This window comes from Lepidothrix coronata, unplaced genomic scaffold, assembly GCF_001604755.1.
Source record: "Lepidothrix coronata isolate B3197 unplaced genomic scaffold, Lepidothrix_coronata-1.0 Scaffold112, whole genome shotgun sequence".
NCBI lineage: Eukaryota > Metazoa > Chordata > Aves > Passeriformes > Pipridae > Lepidothrix > Lepidothrix coronata.
This window is the reverse complement of record NW_016690292.1, coordinates 1,199,927-1,224,510: the sequence shown is the minus strand read 5'-3', so window position 1 is coordinate 1,224,510 and position 24,584 is coordinate 1,199,927. Positions and strand designations below refer to the sequence as shown.

The following is a 24,584-nucleotide window of genomic DNA, read 5'->3' as shown; positions in this document are numbered from 1 at the left end:
CAGCAGACAGGGGGACCTTCATGCAAACGCTTCATGTGGGATTTATGGGGCCAGGGGTGTCTTTTGTCGCTTCCCTCCGCGTGGCGCGGCCCATCGCATTCATCACTTCAGCGCCTGGCTGAGAACGGGGCGAGGGGGATCTGGGCTGTCCGACCTTCCCGAGGGGACCCGGACCGAGAAGGAGCGGCCGATGAGTTCCCGCTCATCGAGGAGGGGGTCGGAGCCGGGGCCGCCGCAGCGCCGGGACAGGCCCCGCGCGGGATCCCGAGCGCCGCCCGGGGGCAGCGCCGCGCTGGGGCGGCTGCTCTGCCCCGCCGAGCCCTCACGGGCCGACCTTCACCCTCCGGCCTGGCAGCGGCCGCCCCGCGCTGCTCAGCCCCCAGCCCCGGGCGCGCTCCCGGTGCGGAAGCGGAAGGGCCGGGTTGGGCTGAGCTGGGCTGAGCTGAGCTGAGCAGCGCTGCGGGCGGGCGGTGAGTGCAAGGGGATGAGTGCGGGAGCGCTGCGGGGGCTGCGGGGCCGCCTTATCGCCCCCGTCCCCGATAAGGGGCAGGTGGGCGTGCTTGGCGCCTCCGGGGGCAGCGGAAATACGGAGGGTTGCTCCTCGTCTGCGCTGCATTCGGCTGTTCGGTAGCGGCGATTTAAGTATTGCCGATGTGTTCCTATTTGCATACCTATACATATTAATATTATGCATATCTATGTGTGTTACTGCCGGAAGACCCCTTGCTTCTGGTTAAAAACGAGTTGTACCCTGGGTTGATGCGCAGGTGTGGTTTGCGCTACTCTGGTTATTGGTGCATCCTCCCAGCCTTTGAATTACTGTGAGATTTAATTCTTTTATGTGGATGTGGCAATAGGTCGGCATTGTTAAGCTAAAAACCACATCTGTCTTGTCCAGAATTAGTTTGCTTTTGAGTTTGGTTTTGTCTCTGCCCTCCTAAGAAGAGGGCAGCATTTTAGTGAACCAAATGATGATGGCTAGCAGATACAGTGGTTTTCCTAACTCTCCTATTTTAGAGAAGAATCTGAGTCAAAAATGTTAATTAATGTATTTTCTTCCAGTGTCTCTCATTTTGACGTGTTTCATTCTTCCAGAGGTTTTATTTCTGATCTCTCAGTGGTGTTAATATACAACAACGTTACATGAAGCAGAATGGATCTTAGAAAATGTGCTGATGCTAGTTATTGATTAAATGTGTACCTTGTCTTCTGAGCTGAACTCTTACCTTTAAGATGATTGCATAACATGGTTGTGTAAAGCTTACGGTTGGTGTCTTATTTGTATTATAGGCCAAAGTGAACCAAAAAACCTGAAGTTTTTAGTTGTGTTACATGATGTAAGGAGATGCCTTTATTTAGGTAACTAATTTCGGGTAAAAAGCACCCACTTGCATGAAGCTGGCTACAAAATGGCTGTGCGAGCTCAGAATAGAAGAGAATACTGTTGGCATTTTCGTTCTGCCTTCTCTGACCCCCTCCCCCAAAAACAGATGTACACCTGCAATTTGGTTCACCAGTGATTGCATTCAGCACCAGTATCTGGACTTAACTCAGTGCAAATCCAGAGCATCAGTTTCCTGTGATTGTTGTTTTGCACGAGGACCTGTTGGCCCATTACAATCAATCCTGGTAAGGAGGGCACTGGGAGTCTGAAGTATCACCTCAAACGCTGATTTTGAGAGCTAACCCTATAAAGAGGAAAGTGTTGATAATCTTGCATCCCTTCAGATGTTGGGAGCCCCAGGTTGTGCAGACCTCCTCTGATTTGTGGGCAGCATGTTGTGCTGACCCTGTCCATAAGAGAGGTTACCCTGTTTTGGTCACTCAAGCTCCTAGGAATTCTTTTACAAGAAAACAACTCTATTCATCACCTCTACTGTCAAACACAAAGGGTGCTTGCATGAGAACTTCCTGCTCTTTTAGATAACAGCAAGGAGGCATAATCACAGGTACAAAGTTTGAGCTGCCTGCACGTTCCCCTGTTACAGGTGGCTGCTAAGCTTATCCTGCAGTCCTGGGTTGTGCATCCCACAGAACAGGCCTGGAGGCCACCCTGTGCATGACGTGCAGCACAGGGGAAGCCTGGACCTACTCTGGTTTAATTGTTCTGTGGATCACCAGCTCCTTGGTGTGCCGTGGCCTTCAGCTCAGGATCACTCAAGCTGTGCTGTTATGTCCTTCTGAAAAACAAGTGTGCTGTTTGGTGTCTGCTGTAAATCTACAAAAAAGTGGGCTGATAAGCTAAGAAAAAAATTGAAAATATAAACTCTCTGTGTGAACACATCTGTGGGCTGGTACCTAATTATCTAAGGAAAATGATAACACAGAGAAGGCAGATCTTTTTTGGGAAGGTATGCTGTGTGAATGCTATGCTTTGAAAGCATCCATTCCTCTTATATAGACAGATATTCAACCAACATTGCATGTTTCCACTCTTGATTCTGTTTGTTGTTTTTTTAAACATGTAACAGTAACAAGCTTAGATGCAGCAGAACTTGGGAAGTAACTTCCTCAGCTTCTGCTGAAATCAGCTAGCCAGCTTTGGAGCTCATCCTGAATGCAGTCTTTTAACTGTTAGAGCAGAAACATAGATTGTGAGGATGTTGGGACACACTGTAAGCCTTTCCTTTTTGATTAAAAAAAACTTTGCTGTTGGGAGCAGAAGAGGTAAATTTTTGCAACTTACTGAATTGCTCCAAAACCATTTGTTCTTTTTATTCTCCAGGCAAAAATGTCTGCAGCGTGTGACTTCGTTACACTCCACAATGGGCAGAAGATGCCTCTCGTGGGACTGGGAACTTGGAAAAGTGACCGTGGCCAAGTAAGCAGAGAACAATACAATATTGTCCTCACAACACTCTTTGTGATGTGTATACCTTTTTTTTGGAGACCCCAGATCTGAGGCTCGGATCCTTTGCTTGAGTTGTTCTGGCTTTGAGTCCACTGAAGCCAGTGGAATGTATGTGTGTATTTGCACAACTAAGGCATTAAAGCAGCAGTAGGAGATCCCTTCAAACTTGTTAACCCTGACCCCAGGCAGTTGTGCTTTGGGACATGAATCCAGAAAGAGACCAGTGAGTAAGGTGGGACAGGGAAAATGCTGTAGCAGTAGTGTGATGCTGGGCTTTTCCACTGATAAGTCCTCAGGCTGCCAGCTTGACCAGATACCCCTCTGGCTTAGGCTGGTGACTCAGCAGAAAGCATTATTTTGGGAGGCAAGAAATGTAGTTGTTCTTGCAATGAGTCCTGTTCCAGCAGTCAGCCAATGGTTAGCAGAAAAACAAAGAACTTGCTTGGGTCAGCCAGCTTTCAGACTAAGAGACTCATGTATCATTAGACATTCACTCTGCCTCTGAATGCAATGAATTGGCAAACACCACACTTGGAAACAATTCCCCGTGTTACTACAAACAGTCTGTGGGAATGTTTGCCTGCTGTGGACTGTGCCTGCTGTTGGAATGCTTCTCCCCCTCGTCTGTCTTTTCCTTTCTCTTTCATTTGGTTAAAAGATAAATTCTTAGGGGAAGAAATTGTACATGCTTCCTGTGGAAGGCCACGTCCACTGCTTGGTGGAATTCTTAGCTGGTATTCAAAGAATTGTAGGATCACAGGATAGTTTGGGTTGGTAGAGACCTTAAAGATCTGGTTTCAACTCTGTGCCATGGGCAGGGACACCTTCCACTAGACCAGGTTGCTCCAAGTCCCATCCAACCTAGCCTTGGAACACTTCCAGGGATGGGGCATCCACAGCTTCTCCGGATCATGCATTTGCACTGTTGCATGTCTGTGCAGTAAATGTGGTGTGTCTTGCTGCTACTCCTACGTGAGCTTTGTGACTGAGAGGGAAAGTTAAAACCTTTCTCAAGACGTGCTATTCTCTTGTGCCGATTAGAGGAAAAGGTGGGAAACAAGCTATGAAAATGAAATCTATTCAGAGCCATTTATTGGGGGTTTTCCTGTCCAAACAGCTGTCAGGACAGTGGATCTGTTGGGAATGGAAGCTGTGCTAATGTGGCCACTGAGTTGGGTTGAGAGCTCAGTTAACCTCTTAAACGAGGACAGGGGTGCATGTTCAGCTCTGCCACTTAAAACATCAACTGACAGCTTAATTAAGTTTATTAATATGCACAAACTTAATGGATGAATTTCTGTGCACTCAGAGCAGTTAAATGTGCTTTGTCCAAAACAAATGTCTGAGACTAACCAAACAAAATATGAATACATTGTTTATTTTGTGCATGAACTGTTCTGGGGAGAGTGCAGCCTTATAAAGGAACTGGAACAGATCCTGTTTGTGCATAATTTAAACCTAATTCAGGATTTTGCCATAATAAGCAGTGCTGCTAGCATCTGGACCCCACACAGGATCCAGCCATCTTCTCTGGGGTTCCTCAGAAGTCACTGGGAGTCACTTATTTGCAATATCTGCTGTCTTCAAAGTCTTACTTGCAGAATTTATTGCAGGCAAAATCTAGGAATGACCAGAGTTACAGAAGTTGCTGCTATTCCTGTGGAATAAATAAATTTCTGATTATCACTTTTGAAAATTCAGAGGCATAGCGGCAGTTTGGCTGATCATCCAAATGATTTACCCTTAAAAGGACATGATATAGTTCAGGCATAATAATTGCTGTTATGAATTAAAGACTGAGGGCCAAAACCCAGAGAAGCAGAAGAATTATCATTGATTGTATTTAATCTAGCTGTTTCCCAAGTAGAGGCTATGTGTCAAAAGCTCCTTTGTGCAAGGGCTGCATTAGAAGCAAGCATGGAAATGGATGGCTTTTAAATTATGTCAGGCAAATATTTTGCACATTGTAGTTATTTTCCTTGCCAGGCTTGAGTGATTTCTTTGTTATTGCTGTTCCTGATTGTAAGCAAGCCCTGACCTGCAGCCAGATCTTAGCAGTCCAGTGCAAAGGTGTCATTGCAGCCCTAGTTTCCTAGATATTAAGAATGGGGGACAAATTATTGAATCTAAATCCATGTTGGAAGACTATAGGATTTTATAGGATTTACACCCTATAAAATAATAGTGTGTTTTGTGTTTTACATAACCAAATGCTAGAAGAGAAATTTGTTTTACATGTTTCCATAGGAACATTGATAGAGGCCTGTTGAATGGAAGGGAGCACAGTACAAAAGTTTTATGAACTGACAGCGTGAATGAGTTCAAAGAGAAATCCATTCAGACGAGAGCATCGAGAATATCAGTAGCATGGCTTTTTGATATTGCAGCTGGATTATCTGTAATCCTTTAATGCTTTGTTCTCTCAAGAGAGCCAGGCTTTCAAGCTGCAGGATTGATCCCCACCTGATGAGCAGTCTAACCTGCAGTGGCAGAGGCTGGCTCTGTGGAGGGGGAGAGAGACACGGGGCTTAGGGAAGTTGTATTTCTGTGTGAAACTTCAGGAGAGCTGAAGAGGAAACACATGCCTCAGAAAACCAGTTAGACTGAGTGTCTTGTGACAGGATTGCAGCTACGGAGGAGACTGTTTAGTTCTTGAAGTTCATTAGGCAAGATGGAGAATCCTGGTTACAGGCACAAAAAAATTCACTGCTGCTGGTATGTTTTAAGGGAGGGGCTTAAAATCAACATTTGAAGGATGAGAGGCAGCCCCCCTTTTTTTTTTAGGCAACACCAACTTTTAAGTTGGCTTTGCTTATCTGGTTCATTTTCAGCAAATTTTAGTGCAATATGTAGAAGCTGTAATACAGGAACACATGTTCTGGTCATACTGCATCTGAATATCACATGGACTGCAATATTGTGTCTGTTTTGGAGCAAACCATTTGAAGAAAGGCATGAATCAGCAGGCTAAACTAAAGAATGTATGGAAAGATTGAAGGATCCTTTGGCTACTGTTACTGCAAACCACCAAATAGCCAGAGGCATATGAATCTCCACCTCCTCTGTTCCCCACCACAAAATGTGTGTATCTGTCTGCACATAATCTCAAAAATACAAAAATTCCTTTAAAAAAAGTACTTTTCTTAGACTTACATCTGTATGTTATTTTTTTCCCCTCCAAAAATGCCTTTTTTTTTTTGCACGTTTTCTCTTGATTGCTTGCCTTTTATGTGGAACAGGAACTTTCAGTTCACATGGGAACATCTTAGTAGGCTGAGAGTAGTTTACAAAAATACAGATTTTTTTTCCCAGATCCAAACCTTATTTAAATGACCAGTCCCAGTTTTTCAGTGCTAGAAATTTGTCAAAACATGCTGATAAAAAAATACAGCCTCCTCTTGGGAACGCTTTGCAGAGACATGTTTCTAGTACCTTATCTCTGGTCTTCTGTGAGCGGTACCTGCTTGCATTTTATGGCAAATTTTGTGCCTGTTTGGATTTTAAAATAGTATTAATCTGACACAGGAAGTAAGGGATTAGTGCAGACATAGAACATTGCTAGTTTCCCTTTCCTGTCCCTCTCCACAACTCTTGTCTCTTTTGGGGGTAGATATTGAGTCTTAAGAGCCTTTACTGTGTCTCAAGTGATTTCAGAGTTACCCTGCTCTTGACTTTGTAGTGACCTTCTGAGGAATGCCTTTGTCAGGCGAAAGGAGCACTGTAACTACCATCCTGCTAGAGAAGGGAAGAGTTCACTTCACTGCTATAATAAAGTGCTTTGTCATTCTGGCTAAGGGAAACTGAGCTACATTCCAGTTCTGCTCTCAAAATGCCAAAGAATGCAGTCAGAATATCCTGTGTCTGCCTTTACTGCAGTTCTTGAAAAGAAAAACAAATGAAATCCAGCAGTAGGAGAGAGATGTTTTCACATTTGATTCCCCTTTGCCTTTCTGTAGCATCCAAAAGTAGGACTGTACATGCCTTTACTTGGTATTACTAATTTTTTCAGGTTTAAAATTGAAAATCCTGGTACTTTGGTTAAGTTGAAAGAAACCAATCTCCCTCTAGCCTTTGTGGACATTTTTAGTCTCTTGTCAAGAGAGGTGATCTCTATAAACGCATTAGGGCCCTATTGCATCAAGGATTGTACCCAGAGTAATTTACAGTCCCCCAGTTTTGAGAGACAGGTCAGTGAGGAGCAATGTATAAAAATCCCAGTGCAGGTAGGATGTACTCTTTCTGTAGTGCTTCAGGTGGGTAGATGTCATAGAGAACATGTGCTTGCTATCCACTGGAACTTAAATGAAACAGATTTTATGCCCATCAGCCTAACAGGAGATGATGACTACACTGGCACCTGTAGTAATCTTCGTTCTTGCACAATCAGTTATTAAAAAATCTTTATTCAAAAGCTCCTTATGATTCCTCACAAAGATGCCATTCTGTGGTTCCTGGACTTGCTTCATATCTGAGGCCCACATGTGAAGATGTTTTGTGCTTCTGCTTCATTAGAGCTTTCGAAAGCAGATACAAATTTGAAATATAGTGCCTTGGTTCCCAACCGTTCTGGCTTTTGTGTAACAATACGCAGCAAAGGGTGTGTTGCTGTTGGCAACACCTTCTATGTGAGCAAAATGTGAAGTCGTGAGCACCATCAGGAGTATCCCAGCAATATAACTTTCATTGTTGCGTAATCAGTAAGAATGAGACACAAAAGAAAAATGTGCCATAAAATAGCATTATCTTAGCACTTAAGTGTGAGTAGTTGAACCAAACCCAAACTCTGGTGATTCTGGAGTTAGAAACCAGGCTCTTCCTTTGCTGGGCGAGAGGAGATATATTTCAGGTTTAACTGACATGGATTTGTCAGTCAGGTGAGGAAGTTTGTCTTCTGAAGCCTTGATTTATTTGAAAACTGCTTCTTAAAGCTCATTTTATATCTAAGAAAAGTGTGACAACTATAGCGAAAAAGTAGGGATTTGTTCTATCCTGGTGCATTCCTGTATGAATGGTCCTGTGTGCACAGCCCTTTTTCTTGTTACTCCTGGAGTGTCTGCCAGCAATCACCTCTCCCCCCCAGGGCTGTGCCACAGAGGGCCCTGTATCCTGCGGTTTGAGTCTCACGACCTTATGCAGGTCTGTGGGGTTTTTTTGGGGAGTGTTGCTCACTGAGTCTGTAACATTTTTTTAGCTTTTGTCCCGGTGCCGTGTCCCTTTTCAGTGATGGCACTGGACAATCTGTTTCTGATTGCAGGTGAAGGACGCCGTGAAATGCGCCCTGAGTGCGGGCTATCGCCACATCGACTGCGCCGCGGCCTACAGCAACGAGGCCGAGATCGGGGAGGCCTTCCAGGAGTGCGTTGGGCCCAACAAGGTAGAAACACAGGAATCCCCGTGCTGACTGCGTGTGCTGGATCAAAATTTACAGCCGTGACCCGGAAGCAGACTTGTGAAGTTGACATTTGTGGCTGTTCCTCCTGGTCCGCTCCACCTGTTCTTTATTTAGCCAGGAGCAGGCATGAAAGAGGGCTTTCTCTGCTCTTAAAACCCTCCTGGCTGTCATGGGGAGAAGAGATTGTCAGGAATATTTGGATGGAAGCTACAGAAAATGCCTTTTTTTTTTTTTTTTTTTTTTAAAAATTTTTTTTTTTTTTTTTTTTTTTTTTTTTTTTTTTTTTTTTTTTTAAAAATTTGCCTGTCTGCCTCTTTCCCCCTCACGAAGTATCCCAGTTTGGATGTTCAAAGACTGTGGGTTCCCAGAATCAGTAGTTATAACGTAAAATACTTGCCACGATTTATATGGAAAGTTACTCTAATTTTTCAGTCTAGCATGCAGTGGTAGGTAGCCTCAGCAAATTTGGTGAGTGTAGGTTTTGTGGTTATAGGTAAAATATGAGTGAGTAAATACGTGGTGATTTCTTTTTTTTAAACAGTGATTGTGTGTCAAGTTTTAATAACTGTGACTCCAGGGCCTGAGAGTCCAAGGCCTAAGTATAATGTAATGTAACAGGCATTCTTATGGATGGTGGAATCTTAAATTTATCCCCTTGCTCTTGTTGGCCCAAGGGGCCAGAAGGATTGCCTGTACAGCCTCAGAGCCCATGGAAAGAAAGTTTTCATGTTCCTGTTTTCCTGCTGCTCTTGCCTTGGCTTTAGGGCAATCTCTTTGTTTTGTGATTTGCTTGAGAGAGGCTGTTTTCAGCTTGCCCCAGGGATTCTTCCCTACTAGATGTGGTAACTCACAAAGGGAAGCATAGATCTTTTGTTCAGTTCACATTAGCCAGGTAACTTAAATCTACAATTTAAATTAAAATTATTTTTAAAAAGAATTTTTAAAAATCTTTCTTCTTGAACACGACCTCCTTGTGTGAAACACAGAAATAATTGAATGGTTGGAGGAGAGAAACTAAGGGATTAATCATTCCAGCTTCTTCAAAATACAGACTTGAGTGAAATTTTGTCAGACATAAGACAATGAGAAGCATCCTTTGTGATGGAATTCTGTGCCTCAGCTGTGACCTCCCTTTTGCATTTTATACTATCTGGTTAACCAACTCTCTATTTGTTTTATTTATGGGTCCTACCCTTCCAAGACAGTACAGGGCTTTCAGTTCTTAGTGTGTTCCTTCCCAGGAAACTCAAATGCAAAGGTTTGGGGAAAGTTTTGTTTATTTTTCCATGCTCTTTCCACAAGAAGCATTCTTGGTTTATAGCATGTGATGAGTAAAGTCAGTTGGCTGGTTATGCCTTGAATATGTGAATTGCTAAATAGAAATTTCAAAATTTACATATGAATAAACTGGACAATCTTTCTTTTGACCAAGTCACACTTAGTAGTGGCTTTAACCCTTGAATTGGAAAGTTGGGAAGAGTGTGTGTGGAAAGGATTGTTTTGTTTTTCAGAACTTCTAATAAATCACTGAAGTATTTGATATACTTTAGGACCTGCCAGTGTGTGTATTTCTCTGGCTCTTCTCCATCCAGTTTTATTGGATGGAGAACATTCGAAAGGTTTAATTAGTATGTTCCATGTGTTAACCTTTTTTTTTTTAAACAAAAGCTTCAATTGTTCTCTTTGTTTTAAAACTAGTTGGGTAATTGTTGCAATTCTCTTTCTGAACTCGTTCCAGTAAATTGTGCTCTCCTTCCTTTCTTGAAGGTTATTAAAAGGGAGGACCTGTTTGTAACATCAAAGCTCTGGAATACCAAGCACCACCCAGAAGATGTAGAGCCAGCACTGAGGAAAACACTTGGAGATATGAAGCTGGATTACCTGGACCTGTACCTTATGCACTGGCCTCATGCCTTTGAGTAAGTGCTAAGTGGAAAGGGCACAGAATGCAGAAAGCCCAGTTATATTATGTTATATCCTGAGGAGATTTTTTCTGAGCTGTGAACTTCTTCCTGTGTATACTGCCTGCAAGATGTTTTTTGGTGTGTGGTCCTGTGGACTGTCAAGTAGGCACTCTTTTCTACACATAACTTACTCATATTTTGTCCATTCATTCACAGAAACAATTGTTCAAATTTCATTCTTTGAATTTCAGTTGGGTGGGAATTTGTTTATTGTTAGATTTGTAGCATGTCTGTAAACATACAGTAGAGGAGACAAAACTTGTGGTTTTGTGTAGTATTGTAAATAGAAAAAGGATAATTGCTCTCATTATTTAGCAATGATGAGGCTGGAAAATGAGTATTAAGTCTTCATTTAAAATCTTTAGGCAACTACATAAATTTTTTAGTCATGAGAACAATTAGGTAATGAAATTAGGATCACTAAACTGGTAACAATTTGGCATAGGTGCCAAGATTAGGTAACTGGGAAAAGTAATAAAGCTTTATGGGATAAGTTTCTATACTGAAGCTTGCCATCTTACACTACCTGTGAGGTAAAGTCTTTGAGTTTCAAATACATTAGAAGTTAAAATAGTCTGGTGTCTTCATTTAGGGACTGGGGAAGTGTGGTAACCTTAAGGAAATACTGAAACTGCTCAGTGCCTTAGTTGTACTGATCTGTAAAATGAAAATTAAGTGCTTTGTAAAGAAGAAAATACTTTTCACTAGTAGTTATTCAGTGTACTGGAGTGGCCAAGCACATGCAGTATCATGGTGGTATCTGTGTGAGGAGGAAGTGAAATGACTTCTTATGACACTAATTGCAGTAATTCTATGATTTGAGGAAATAAGAGATGAGAAAGTTTTCCAGTTAAGTGCTAAATGCAATTACCCTACAACCCCTCGAGAAGCAGAGTTCCATACTTTATTTCCTTGTAGATGTGGAAACAGTTGTCCCCCCCACCCAACTACAATCAGCAAAAATAAGGCAAGGGGAATAAATCTCCTGACCAGATGTTTGCATGGAATCTTCACTCAACAGGCAACAGGGAAGACCCTGTCAGTTTATGAGGACTCTGTCCATTCTGCAAATTTGAGAATGTTTTTACTCCTTCTGATTATAGGAACTGAATTTTACAGAGTGAAACACTAATGGTAAGATGAAAGATGCTCAAAGTATAAATATATTCCTCAGCATAACGGAATGAGGAAGTGCTTTTGGTCTGGAGGAAGAGCTGTTAAAAATTCCCCCTGTTGTGAAACAGGTTTGCTTTTCATTTGCTTGGAAAAAAAGACCCATTAAATATTGCTTTGAGAATGACACATAACACAAAAACACAGATAATGATGTATGTTTAGATATTACTAATGTTTAAATTTGCTTGATGTTATGCAACCACTGACACAACTGACACTCTAATAAAACACTTTTCATTTTTCTTCTCCTTGGAAACTCTTCACTCTCCAGTTTTCCATTATTCTACCCAACAGTTTTAATGCATGCTTATCTATAATGCCTGTTGTCCTGGGAAGCTGAGCAAAGGACTTCCACATGAAAATCCCAGTGCCTCTAGGTCTTGAAAATTACCCCCACTTAACACAGTACTCTTGACATATGAGGCTGCTTTTCTGAGCTGGGAACTGATAAAGCTTTCAGAGTTACTTTTGTTTCTAGATTTATCAATGACATGAAGAACCATCTTCCCTTGTCCCCAGCTGCTGCCATTTCTCACACCATTCCCTGCTTAGTTAGAGCAATGTAAGGGTCTGAGTTCTGAGCTAGCAAAGTCCTGTGGTGGTTATGAAGCAGTGCTCTTCCACTGGGATTGCTTATACTCTTCCAAGCATGGACTGCTCAGGGACCAGTCACAGCCCTTTGGCTGTGGTGGTGTCACCTGGCACAACTAGATTCTTTGTGTCTGTTTGTTTCTTTTGGCCTTTTTTTTTTAAATTATTTTTAATTTTATTTTTTAAATGTGTTGTGTGACTTACTGGAAGGAAACACGCCCAACCAACGTGTACATATTAAGACTTCTGTGAGAATACAGTTTCTCCTAGATGCCTCTTAACCCAAGATCCCTTTGGTAGCAGCTCCAAACAGCCTATGAAGAATACCAATCCTCTCTTGGAAGTAAATTGGAAACCCAAAGCCGCCCTCTGAGTTGCTGCTCCCTAAATCAGCTGTTTTATTAGGATCCAAGTGTGCAAAGAGCTGCTGCTGTGTATACAGTGGCTTATCAGTTCTGTGCAGTCCAGGTAACTACTTCAAAGTGCTGTATAACAACTTTATGTAGGAAGACTGTCTGTGTAATAACTGCTTAGAGGTTTAGTCATATAATGGAATTGAACAGATAAATTCACTCAGTTTGTGCTCTGCCCTCCAGACTATGTAGTAAATAACGTGATAGGTGTACTTACCCTTCACCTTTGATGCTGTAGGCGAGGGGACAATCTCTTCCCGAAGAATCCTGATAACACCATGCGCTACGATTACACTGATTACAAGGATACCTGGAAGGCTATGGAGAAACTGGTGGAGAAAGGTCTTGTGAAAGCCATTGGGCTGTCAAACTTCAACAGTCGTCAGATCGATGATGTGCTAAGCGTGGCTGCGGTCAAACCGGCTGTGCTCCAGGTGAGATGAATGAAGAAGATAAATACCTTTCCTATTTGTCCAAAAGAGTAAAGAATTTGCAAACTGATGCTACGTGTTTAGCACAAGAGGAACAATTTATTGTGTAAGAAGGAAAGATGGTGAGGAGTAACGGGAATCCCTATCGTAGAGAGTTTCCTTTGTTGTTTTATGATCTGTTTTGGTACCTGGGGAAAATCCAGCATTAAGCTTAGATGATTTCTTTTCTGTTTCTTGTAAACTTAGCCCACCAGACACTTCTTCCTTCTCCTGGTTATACCTTAACTTAAATCTTATCCTCATAAGGTTTTCCAGAATCTGGAACAAGCTCCTGTGATGTGTTTGGTTCTGCTGTGCTCTACTTTGTTTAGTTCTGTGTTGATATCTGTTCTGTGGGTCATTTTAATAGGTGGAATGCCATCCTTACCTGGCTCAGAACGAGCTGATTGCTCACTGCCAGAAACGAGGACTGGTTGTCACTGCCTACAGTCCCCTTGGTTCTCCAGACCGTATGTGGAAACACCCAGATGAGCCCGTGCTTCTGGAAGAACCTGGCATCAAAAAAATTGCAGAAAAATACAGCAAGTCACCTGCACAGATCATCCTCAGGTACAGAACAATTGTGAGAGAGGTGGTGTTTGGGACCCAGCCTTAAATAAAGCAAAACACGCAAGCCAGAAGGAATCTGCTTAAATATGTGTTCTGCCCCACTGGTGTGGGTTAAAATCACAGGGAGTGCCAAAAGCAAACTCTGTTTGGTGCTTGTCCTAGAGAGCTGGTAGAGTTTGTCCTGCCTTAGGACAGGTGGATGGACTAGATCAGAGGGGCCCTTTTAGGGCCTGGATCCATGTCTAGGACAGTTCACTACCTTTTCTTCTGGGAAATAGCAGTAGGGCAATAAAGGCAGTGGTGTACCCCACGTGAGTGCTGCCCACTGAACCTGTGTGTGGCCAGTTTCTTGAACACTCTAGTACTTGCTGCTGCATTCAGGTGGGTTCCCAAGAAGAGCGAGTGAGGAAAAGACCTTCCTCCTTTGCACTGAAGAACTGTTTGTAGCTTTGTTTTTATATAGCAAAAACTGGATACTGGGAAACAAGGTGATTGAGTGATATCCAGAATGTGATCAGCACCTCGTAAAGTAAAATTGGATTTCTGTCCTCATTTTTTGACTGGCTTTATATCTGTTGATATCACTAGCAGGGTCTTGGGCAGTAGCAGGTTATCCTGCCAGTTGAACATGTTCAAGATTTTGTGCTCAAGCCACCAGACAGGCACTTCAGGGATCTGGGTTTTCATCTAGTTTCTCAGAAGTTGTCGTGTTAGAACTTGCAAAAAATGCCGAAGTACATTTTTCTGACTCTTTCTCGGGTTTTTAGCTTAAAACACTTGAAACTTGCTTGCTTGTTCCAGGGCATGAACATCTTCCCCTCACTAATTAGTCCAGTGACTACTGTCTTGCTTGAGCTTGGACACACCAGGTCCTAATACCATGCAGTGCTGCATCGCTCCTCCTCTGGGGATTTTTATTTCACATACAAACAGAAGTGGCATCTCTGCTGCCACAGATTATTACTCAACCAAAATAAATACTTATGGTTCTTGGGCTGCACATGCAGACAAAATCTCTCACCTCCCCTCCTCTTAACAGATGGCAAGTGCAGCGTAAAGTGGTTGCCATTCCCAAGAGCGTCACTCCTGCTCGCATTCAGCAGAATCTCCAGGTAAGCTGAGATGGAGGAAAGGAGTTTCATCAATTCCCTTTCATGTGAGTAATACACTGTCCTAAGACTTGCAGAGCAACAAGCTGAGACACTTGGTTCATACTTGTTCATCAACACACTTAAAAGGGAGGGTAAAGATTTTTTTTTTTGAAAACAAATTATGGGTTTTAAGCAACTCAGTGTGTGAGTGTGTGCAGATGTGCACATGCACAGTCTTGTTATCAGAAGGTATTTTTTAGAAGTCTACATGAAAAGTCTTTACCTAAATTTTTTTGAGACACAAATTTATTGAACAAGGGAGTCTTCTAATGATGTTTAGTGGTTCTTATTTATGAGTAATAGTTTCTCTGTCCTGCAAGTGAAGGCTGGTGACTATTTCTGCAGCAAACTGCCATTCTAGCGATGCTGAAGGAAGAAGTGTGGTTCAGTTCTGCTCTGAAGTAGAGACAGTTCACTTTAAAAATTATTTGAAAACTCTGACTTTAAATAATCTTGGGGGATGTCTCCGAATCACTGCTTGGGATCTTTTTCCAGCCCTTAATCATTAAGATTGGCTGGTTACATACTTGTTTCTAAGTTAGGAGCTGTTTCTGTAGCTGTTACTCCCATTAAACCAAATTCTGCCATATAGTGTGCTGCTAGAAATCTCAAGAAATTCCTGTAAATTCTGTTACTTGAGGTTTAGATCTACATGGGAACAGAATATTGATTGAATAGGCAGCACTTACTTGGAGGAACAGTCCTACTGCTTTTATCTTTGTGGAAGAGCACTATGCAGTAACAGTGTAGGCTTAGAGTTGGCAGGTGTGTGAACACCTCGGCCTTTATTTGGTGTTTGTTATACAATGAGTTTAATTGCAATTTCATATTTATAAGCAGAAGACAAACCGATGGCAACTTATGGTTATTTATCAGAGCCTCTTGCTTTTGTTCTCAGGTGTTTGATTTCAGCCTCACAGACCAGGAGATGAGCCACATTGCAAGCCTGAATAAAAACTGGCGTTACATTGTGCCAATGATCACGGTAAATTTTTCGTGTTTCTCGTAGGTTTTGGTGTGTGCATATGGCCACAACTTGAGGTTTTACAGTTTTCTTTCTTTAGCCTCCCCATCAGAACTACTTACTCGTAAGAACACTGCGTCTTCTTAGGTTATCTAAGAGGAAAGAATTTTTCAAAGTCTGGGTACAGAGGAGGTAACTCTTTGAAAACTTTTCTCTGTTTTGGACACTGGTGGCCCTCTCCTGAGTTCCCATTACTGACCCATCTTTAAGTCAGAGTCCCATCTCACTTCAAATCTCACCAAACTCCTGCTGATTTGTTGTTCACAAGTCCAAGCAGGCTGAGGTCCATGGCATTCCTCCAGAAGTTCTCCTTGTTCCAGCTGTCACTGTCTACTTTATACCATAAACCTCCAAGATCAGTGAAGACTCAGGGTACTGTTAATTCTCCACATCCATTGTGGAAGTCACTTCTGGGAATTTGTCCCCTCCCCTCCACTGCAACTTCCCCCTTTCAGAATCTGTTGTAATGACTTTGCTCCAATATAAGGAGTTTGGCTTAGGATGTTGTATTTCTCTTCCCAAATCTATTAGCTGCAGCGTCTTTCAGCATCAGTAGTTTACTGTCACACAAAACATTACCCCATGTGCTGACAGATGCTTCTCTGTTTTGAGAGAAACCAATGCCTTGTAAGTGTTGAAGTCCTCTTAGTCTTTCTTTTATTATATTAAAGGACCTTGTTCTTTTTCCATCGCTGCAAAAAAAAAAAAAAAGTGCCTTTTTGTCTCCTGTCTTTAGTGTTTCTCCTTTCTTATCATCCTGTTTCTGACTGTACAGCAGAGGTGCATCACTGGCCAACATATGGCAACTATAATGAATTGTTATAATTGTGCTATAATGAATCTGAAGTGATTTATCCCTTTGCTATCATACACTGCATAGATATAGGAAATCTCTCAGCAGATTTGGAAGCTGTCAAGCATACCCCTGCCTCTTCAGCAGTTTGTCTGCCTGTAGATTATTCTTCAGTAGCCAGTGGCTCCTGGCTATAGGAGTTCCTTGGGGAAAGCTTTTTTCCAGGACTGTGGGTTTTTTTGAATACTGGAGAGCATATCAGTGACAAAGTCTGAGTTAGAAAAGAGAAGTTGTGAATGTGTGGTGAATGACTGTCTCATATCGAGGTTAGATACTTGTTACAACTTCCAACTGTTCATCACGCTGGGGCTTACGAGAGCCTCAAGGCCACACTTTCAACTGTATGTGTGCATAAATATAAACCCCCACGTCCTTGCAGCCAAAATTATCTCTGTGTTTGTGGATCAGGAGTCTGTACACCAAAGGGCAAGCTTAGCTGCTGCTCTGTGTGAGTGTGGCAGTGACAAGCACACCTGCTGCTGACTGTGTGTTCCTTTCGAAGTGTTTTCATACTTAGGCTGCAAACAAAGTTGTTTTGTTAACGAGACTGCAAAATACATTAGATTGTAGCCTGACTTGGATGAGCTGACGTTTCCTGGGAGACCTGATCGGATCACAGGGATTCACAAAGGAGAGGTGAAATGCAGTTCAAAGCGGTAGCCCATCCAGCTTGAGAGAGGGTGGATGTGATGCAGCTGGGCTTCAAAGGTATTGCCATATTGTCAGATAACAAGACAGGAAGAAGCAAGATGAGGAGAATTAAATCACAGCTCTGTAGCTGTAGGATCTCTACTGGAACCTTTTGTCTCCTGCCCATCGCTTCTGGGCTTATTGGAAAGATTTTTCATCAACTGTGAATTAAAATTCCTATCTAACCTTTCATGCCTATCTCTCTTATGAATCTGACTTAACAGATTCAGTTCTGGATTTCAAAGTGTGATATGGCAGTGACACCAGAGCTCCTGTTCTGTCTGACAAGACAGTTCTTCCTTGCTTTACTTCACTGATCTATAACCACAAGTTCTCATAGTTGTGCCTCTCTTTTCCTCGTTGTGTTAAAGCCTGAGGAGAGGCCATTACATTGTGTGTAGGCAATTTAAGTTGCTTTATACTTTTAACTGTTCATTACCTAGTTAGAGGTTGGAAATGACCTTTCACCTGCCTGAAATCCAAACTTTTGGAAACACATAATTGGCCAAGGAATATACTGAAGTGAAACTTAAATGACTGTCAAGCCAGGAGAGGAGTGATGGTCGTGTACACATCATGAACTATTTTTGATAGTGAACTACCATTCACCTGCAGTGTGTTTACTGCTGATTTTATCCTCCCTCCTTCTCTCAAATTCCTGGGGTAGACTGGAATCAGTGATGTGAAACATTGCTTCTGGCAGCTGCTGTCTTGGCATGCTGTGGAGAAATATGCAGGGGGAAGAAACTGGGAGGGGAAAGGAGGAATCTGAATTCTAGGAATATGAGAAAGCTGTTGGCTCTCAAGAGGACGTGAGGAAACCTGAAGCTACTGTGACACTTCTGTCCGCAGTTTTAAGGACTGCCTTCTGTTGACAGCTTCATTGCAGCTTAATTTTGTTTTAATCAGAGCATTAGTCAAACGTTAAACCGTAACACCCTCGTTCTGTGCTCTGCAGTGCCCCCAGGCGACTCATTTCATCTAAACAGTTCAGTAGCAGGAATTCCAGTTGTTGCTTTGAAATGCAGGTTTTATACTGAAAGCCGATGGAGGCGTTTCCTAGTGGATGCTTGGTTTGAAAGTCCCTGTGATTCCCTCTGGCCCCGGAACATTTTGAGTGATCCCTAACATCACTTTTATATGTATAAAAATCAGTGATTTCTCTGACATGACTTTTATTCAGTCATTAGTTGCTTAATGTAAGTTGTAGTTGAATGATGCTCACCTGTCACCCAGGGAGGTGTGTGCACTTCTGCCAACGCACCCAGACTTCCCCAAACGTTACAGACGAGGTTTTACCTCAGCTCCTCGCACATTGGGGGTGTTGCAATGGATTTAGTGCAACTAGAAATGCAGCTTGTGCATCTGAATGCCCAGAGGTGGGACGTAGGAGCTGAGACTTCTGCATGGCCACATCTGCTTTTGGGTCAGCCTGAGCCTCCTCTTGATTATGATCTGCAAATATCAATCTCAGTATTTCCATGTGACAGCTGGACAAGCCGGTCTTCTGGGGAAATGTTCTTAAACAAAAAGGGCTGTGAAGGAGTGCAGTGACACTATTAATGCCTCAGTATGTGGCCCTGAACAAGTCATCCAGTGTGTTTCATCTTATCCATCTCTAAAAATTGGCAGCCCAGCAACTCTGTCGTGGAAACAGAGGTTCCAACTCCAGTGAAGTGTTTTGGAAGTGTGCGTGTTACAACACTTACTCAGGAACAGCTACAAGGCAAAAGGCTTTTTTTAACTATTCTTAATCTAGTTCTTCAAGTCTCTGCAGCTTGAAAGGCTCTTGCTCTAGGCTACAGAAATCTGTCTTTTCTTTTAAGAAATGCTTAGAGGACTTGGGAGCAGAGGGAACAGCTCTCATTTAAGCTGAAAAATATACTCCCAGATGTTTGAGATAAAAAGGTTTAGAAATCTAAACCATGGAGAAATTGAAACTGAGAGTAAGAATGGATTTTTATCTTGCTGACTTGCATTTGTCTTGTTTACTTCACAGGTGGATGGAAAGCTTGTAGCCAGAGATGCTGGACACCCCCATTACCCCTTCAATGACCCCTATTAACTACAAGAAAATAAGGTGTTAAAGTAACATGCTCCTCTTAGTGCCCTTCCACAGAATAATTGTTGCCACAATTTGTCAAAAACACTGTCCAAATTTAAACCTTCCTTCCTCAGCAGGTTTACCTACAATGTACTGTTTCTAATCGACCTCCTTTCTGGAGATACTGTAGCTTCCATGTCAGAGTTTGTTGATTTATTACAATGACTACAAGCTTGCTGCTGGAAGCATCAAATCTTTTGGAGATTAGATAGAGTGGTGGAGTCTAAATCAAGTTCCAAACATGTCATTATCAAGCTAGGGCATTACTTTGGGTTTACTGCCTGTGAAACGGTTTTGAAAACTTTAGTTGTTACCATGAGGGGAAAAAATGAAAAAAAACTGAAGACATGAAAGTATTTTAAAACTAAAAAGCTGCTCAGCCAGCAACTTTGGTATCTTTATTAATATTTTTTACACAGGGAACAAAGTGAAATGTGCTACAGTTGCACTGTGTCCATACTCTTTCATTAAAACCCAAGTAACCAGCCATGCCCAGCACTTTTATCCACTTCACTGTACTTGTGGGACTTAAAATTTTCTATTTTCTCTTTTTTTAAATTTGCCTGTAGATTTGAAGAGAATAAAAGCGCAGACCCTGGAGCAGGCCTTCAGGGCAATGCTCTCTTGCTTGTCACAGTGCTTGGTTTCAGCTCTGACGATATCTCTGATCCTCCTATCACAAAAGCCACAAGAACTTTTCAGGAAGTCTTGTAGAAAAACATCCTGCCTTTCCCGTGAAGTTGTCCAGTGTTTCTTTACCAGGGGTGTCCAGTCTGAGTTCTGGAAGGTCACAAAATCAGTTCCTGACTGTACAGTAAGAGCAAAGACCTGTCAGAGAGCTCCTTCCATTTTGATGTAGCATTTTTGGGTGCTGGCTGGGTTGTTGCTTGGGAGAGCTGCTCCTGTTTCCTGCTCTATCCCTGACCTGATGGTAACAGGGCAAGTCACTTGCCTTTCTGTGCCTCTGTTTTCTCACTTCCATGTCTCTGTGTTCCCCCCTGGCAGGGACTAATTTACTGAGTGATGATGCACTGCTGACCAGGGCTGGAACTCCAGCTCTAACCACAGTTTTATTTTGTTTCAGTCTCTTAATGAATCACCATCTGAGATAAAGGGCATGAGGTGTCAGTACCTACCCCTGCTCTGATGGTGGTACCTTCTGTGGCCTTGGCAACATTAACACTTTATTTTAGTAAAATAGGATTAAATTTTCCCATAGCAGTAGCAAACAGAAGAATAATCTTCTGTATTTGAATAGTTCAAAATGTAAAGAATTAGATACTTTAATTTTGATAACCTCATTTACAGTAGACCTATTGTAAAGCTACATATTCATCCTGAGTGTAATGCCTCCTCAAGTATTTCCTGCCCTGGGCCTCCCAGCGTGCAGCTGAACTGGAACAAACCTGTTTATCACTCTTTGTATGTAAAATTTAAGGAACTTGTGTTTCTTGGTAAAATGTTTTCTAATTCCTGTTGAATTTACCTCAGCGGAAAAAGCCATTGCAGCTCTGTTAGGATTCTTTACGAGACTGGACGTTTTCTCCTAAGGAAAATGAAATTCCTGTTGGGTTTTTTTTTGATTGTTCTAATCAAACACGGGTGAGTTTGAATATGGTTCTTGCTGCAGTCATTAGGGAAGCAATTGTGCTTCGAAGGCACTCTGTGCACTGCTCACAGCAGTCATCCTGCCAAGGACAGTGGCTTTCCTTGCTTGTGTTCCCCTTGCTTGTTTGCTTGTCTTAAATAAATTCTGTGCTCATTGTATGACTTTGAGACTTTTTCTCCCCGCTCTCTTATGTCAGGGCCCCAATTAACTTTGTCCGGTTATTTCTCCAATCAGGGGTAAGTGGGCTGGGAAAAATTCCCAAGAAAAGCAGATTGATTCTGTATCTCTGTGAAGCCCACGCTCCCAGCTCTGTTGCTGCGTGCAGTGACATAGCGGGGTTGGAGCCGGTGAACTTTTATCTTGTAATAATAACAGCGGGGCAGAGGAGCCCGCGGGTCTGTGCCCTGAGGGGGCCGCGGCCATGTCAGCCCTGCCCGCTCGGGACCGTGTGCTGCGGCAGAGCGGAGCCGGAGCCCACGGACTGCCCGCCTTGCGCAGGCTGCGGGTGGCTGCTCAGGCTGTGCCAGGGTAAGGGCGCCGGAGCCTCCCGGGAATACGCGAGGCCGGGAAAGAGGCTCCGTGAGGGGCGGGCTGGGGACGGCGCTGGACTGCACTTCCCAGCGTGCCCCGCGGGGCCCCGTCCCCCGGCTGGCACTACATTTCCCGGCGGGCCCGCGCGGCGGCGCCCCCGGCGTCCCGCGGCGGGGCGGGCGCGGGGCATGCCGGGAGTGGTAGTCCCCCCGCGGCGCGCGCGCGCCGCCAGGCGGGCCGGGGCGTGTCCTCGGGGGTATATAGGCGGCCCGAGGGGCAGGGGGCTGCACTCTGCCGCCGCCGCCCCTCTCTCCAGCAGCTTCTATGCAATCCTCGGCCGTCGCCGCTCCCCCCTGCGTTGAGCCCGCGCCGGCCTCCGCGACCAGGTAGGCCTGGCTGGCCCCGGTCACGGTGTGTGTGTGTTGGGGAGGGGGCGGGGGGGCAGCAGAGGAGGGGGGGGCGCTTTCGCGCCCGGAGGGGGTAAGGGGGAAAGAGGGGGGCGGTGGGCAGGATTTCCTTGGGGGGGGGCTGGGGGTGCTGGTCGGGATGTCGCGCCTGTCCCCTCTGCTCCCCCCGCACCGGCGGTGATACCTGCATCCCCCCCCGTCCTCCCCTCCCGCCGCCGGTGGTACCTTCCTCCCCCGTCCCCCCTCCCGCCCCGGTGGTACCGGCCCGCCCCGTCCCCCCAGTGCTCCGGTGGTACCGGCCAGCCCCGTTCCCCCCCCGCCCCGGTGGTACATTCCGCTTCCCGCTCCTCCGGCGCCAGCTGGGCCCGCGCGGCTCGCGCGGAGCCACCACGTGACCACGGCGCGGCCGCCGCCATCTTTGTTGGGGGCAGCCGACGCCGCGGGGGGGGGGGAGGGAGGGCGTCACGTGACCCGTGGCCCGTGAGGAGCCGCCGCGGGGTTTGGCGCCAAGGGCGGGGGGCGGGGCCGGGCAGGGCGGGAAAGGCCCATTGTCTGCGCGGGGCCGGCCCGGCGGAGCCTCCGCACCCACCCCCGGCACCCCGCACACCCGACCCACGGCCGAGCCCGGCACAGCCACCCGAGCTCGCCCCGCGGGGATGGACGCCTGAAATCCAGCGCTCCCGGCCCTGGTTTCACACCCCTCCTGCCGTGGGGTGGGCGACCTCTTATAAAAGAATCACTCGATGTTTTGTTTGCAGGATGGAAGAAGAATTGGCAGCCCCTTCCACATCCACAGACAAGACAGACAGGTGAGGGAGTCGGGACTGTCGGTCACTGAACAACATGAAATTCAGGAGTTACTGAGTAAAACACAAAAGTCACCCTTCGAATCACATGGTTAGGCTTGGGGTTTAACTGATGTGGGTGCTGTAGGTGCTGAAAACTTGTGCTCACTCGTGGTTTGCACAAATCTAGAGCAGTAAAACCATTTCAAGGACTAATAAATATGCAAATAGCAGCTGTTCTCAAAGTTCTTGGTCTGTGAGTTAGTGCTGGGGAGGCCCAGACTGGCATGTGACAATACTCTTGTCCCAGTCTGAGATACTGTGCTGGGCTGAACCTTCTGGAAATAAAGCTGTGCAGGATGGAGTGAATTGAAAGTGAGATTTCATCTGTCATTCTTCTCAGCTGCATCGTGCTGTGCTATGAAAAGTCTTAACTTGGGCTTATTCTTCTTTTTCTTGACTTAGCTAGCATGGGATTCTGGTGAAACACTGTGGTACTCAGTGCTGTGTTTCTGTGCAACTCCTGAAGTGTATTCCTTAGCACCCTTTGCCATACCAGATTCTGATACTTTTTGCAGTGGTTGGTTCAGATTTGCCCGTCTTCCCTTGGTTATTGGAACTATTAAATTGTTCCACATTTAAACAAACAAAACCAAACGAATCCCTGCTGGTAGTTCCAACCGCTGGAACTCTCGCAACTCCCTCTTCCATAAAGCTGATTAGATTTTGAAAGCTGTCTGTGAAATGACTGTGGAAACTAACAGCATCCTGTATTTGACTTATTTCCCCTCCTCCAGTATGGATGTGGACGGAGAATCAAAGAAACTACTGGGTTTGGGGCAGAAGCACTTGGTAATGGGAAATATTCCGGCTGCTGTTAATGCATTCCAGGAAGCTGCAAGTTTACTGTGAGTAGTAGAATGTTCTGTGTGTTTTTGCAGGGCTCGGGCTTCAGCTTGGCCGTTCTGATGTGGCTCACGCAAGAAAGATTGGGATTTTTTTACCTCACATGTTTGTAATTTACGATAGAACTGAGGAGAGGACAAATTAATTCCCCCAAGTGCTGGGCAGTGCTGTAGCTGGTGTGCAGCTTAGATGGTTTTTGTGATAATAATTGCCAGTGCAGTTCCCTAGGGAGGAAAAGGGCTTTGATAGTTTATTTTGCAGGGGTCTTTTAATATAAAAGCAATGAGATATTGTTATTTTCTAGTGCTGTGCTCACTAGTCTTGATCAGTCTCTGAGAATGGTACTTTTTGGGTTAGAGACTAATTTCCTTTGCGTGTGTTTGAAAGCCACATGAAAGCTAAGTGAGGGGAGCATTCATTATTAGTTTAAAGCAATGAAAGAGGAGGCAAAAAACTGATTTCTTCCTGTCCAGGAAAATTTAGCTTTCAAGTTCATGTATCAAAACCTAAAGTAGGCACAGGCAAATAATTCTTCATTATTTTTCCAGGGGTAAGAAATATGGTGAGACAGCGGATGAGTGTGCAGAAGCGTTTTTTTACTATGGAAAATCTCTCCTGGAGTTGGCAAGGTATGGTGACAGTTTGTCAGTTGTCGAAGAGTCTGTCTGGTGTAACAGGATTTCACTCCTTTATGGACAGGGTTGCACTAGGATGTGATACAGGCAGGGTTGCCCTGGGTGGGGTGGGCTGACATTGCAGCTTGGGCAGTTCAAGTGGTGACGTATTACAAGAGCCAAGGGGATAACAAGCTTTTGTTCCCTTCAGAATGGAAAATGGTGTGCTGGGAAATGCCTTAGAAGGGATGCAGGTGGAAGAGGAAGGAGAAAAAGCAGAAGATGATTCTGCCTTGCCAGCTGTCGATGGTAGGTGAAGCTGCCTGCCCTGGTGTGGAGGCACCAAACTGTATGTTCTTGCTGAAATGATCCAAGTTTAGTCCATTGGTATCTTGGGTAGCCTGAACTGTTCTGTTGAAACTCTTGGCAGTCTGAATGGACTCTTTTTTTTTTTTTTTTTTTTTTTTTTTTTTTTTTTAAAAA

At 44.3% G+C, this 24,584-nt stretch overlaps 2 protein-coding genes across 6 annotated transcripts in view; both read left to right on the top strand.

Annotated features, from left to right (window-relative positions):
- Positions 1-419: 419 nt before the first annotated feature.
- On the top strand, positions 420-21,025 carry AKR1A1 (aldo-keto reductase family 1 member A1). Of its 4 annotated transcripts, none has more exons than XM_017824744.1 (9): positions 420-470; positions 2,726-2,821; positions 8,106-8,225; positions 10,011-10,162; positions 12,626-12,821; positions 13,228-13,427; positions 14,467-14,539; positions 15,477-15,563; positions 19,145-21,025. In XM_017824744.1, the coding sequence occupies exons 2-9, from the start codon at positions 2,732-2,734 to the stop codon at positions 19,208-19,210; spliced, it is 984 nt and encodes a 327-aa protein (XP_017680233.1). In that variant the 5' UTR covers positions 420-470; positions 2,726-2,731; the 3' UTR covers positions 19,211-21,025. The 4 variants fall into 4 exon arrangements, with proteins under 4 accessions (XP_017680233.1, XP_017680234.1, XP_017680235.1 ...); XM_017824745.1 differs by having other exon boundaries at positions 443-484; XM_017824746.1 differs by lacking the exon at positions 420-470 and adding an exon at positions 1,302-1,337.
- A 599-nt stretch (positions 21,026-21,624) lies between these two features.
- The window catches only part of NASP (nuclear autoantigenic sperm protein), a 12,228-nt gene continuing 9,268 nt past the window's right edge, over positions 21,625-24,584 (top strand). Inside the window, exons 1-5 of one of the 2 annotated variants that reach the window (XM_017824627.1) lie at positions 21,625-21,775; positions 22,555-22,605; positions 23,379-23,489; positions 24,036-24,116; positions 24,313-24,410. In XM_017824627.1, the coding sequence (XP_017680116.1) occupies positions 21,714-21,775; positions 22,555-22,605; positions 23,379-23,489; positions 24,036-24,116; positions 24,313-24,410 (403 nt within the window). In that variant the 5' untranslated portion in view covers positions 21,625-21,713. The remainder of the gene's footprint in view (positions 21,776-22,554; positions 22,606-23,378; positions 23,490-24,035; positions 24,117-24,312; positions 24,411-24,584) is intronic. The other variant, XM_017824626.1, reaches the window with a different exon arrangement.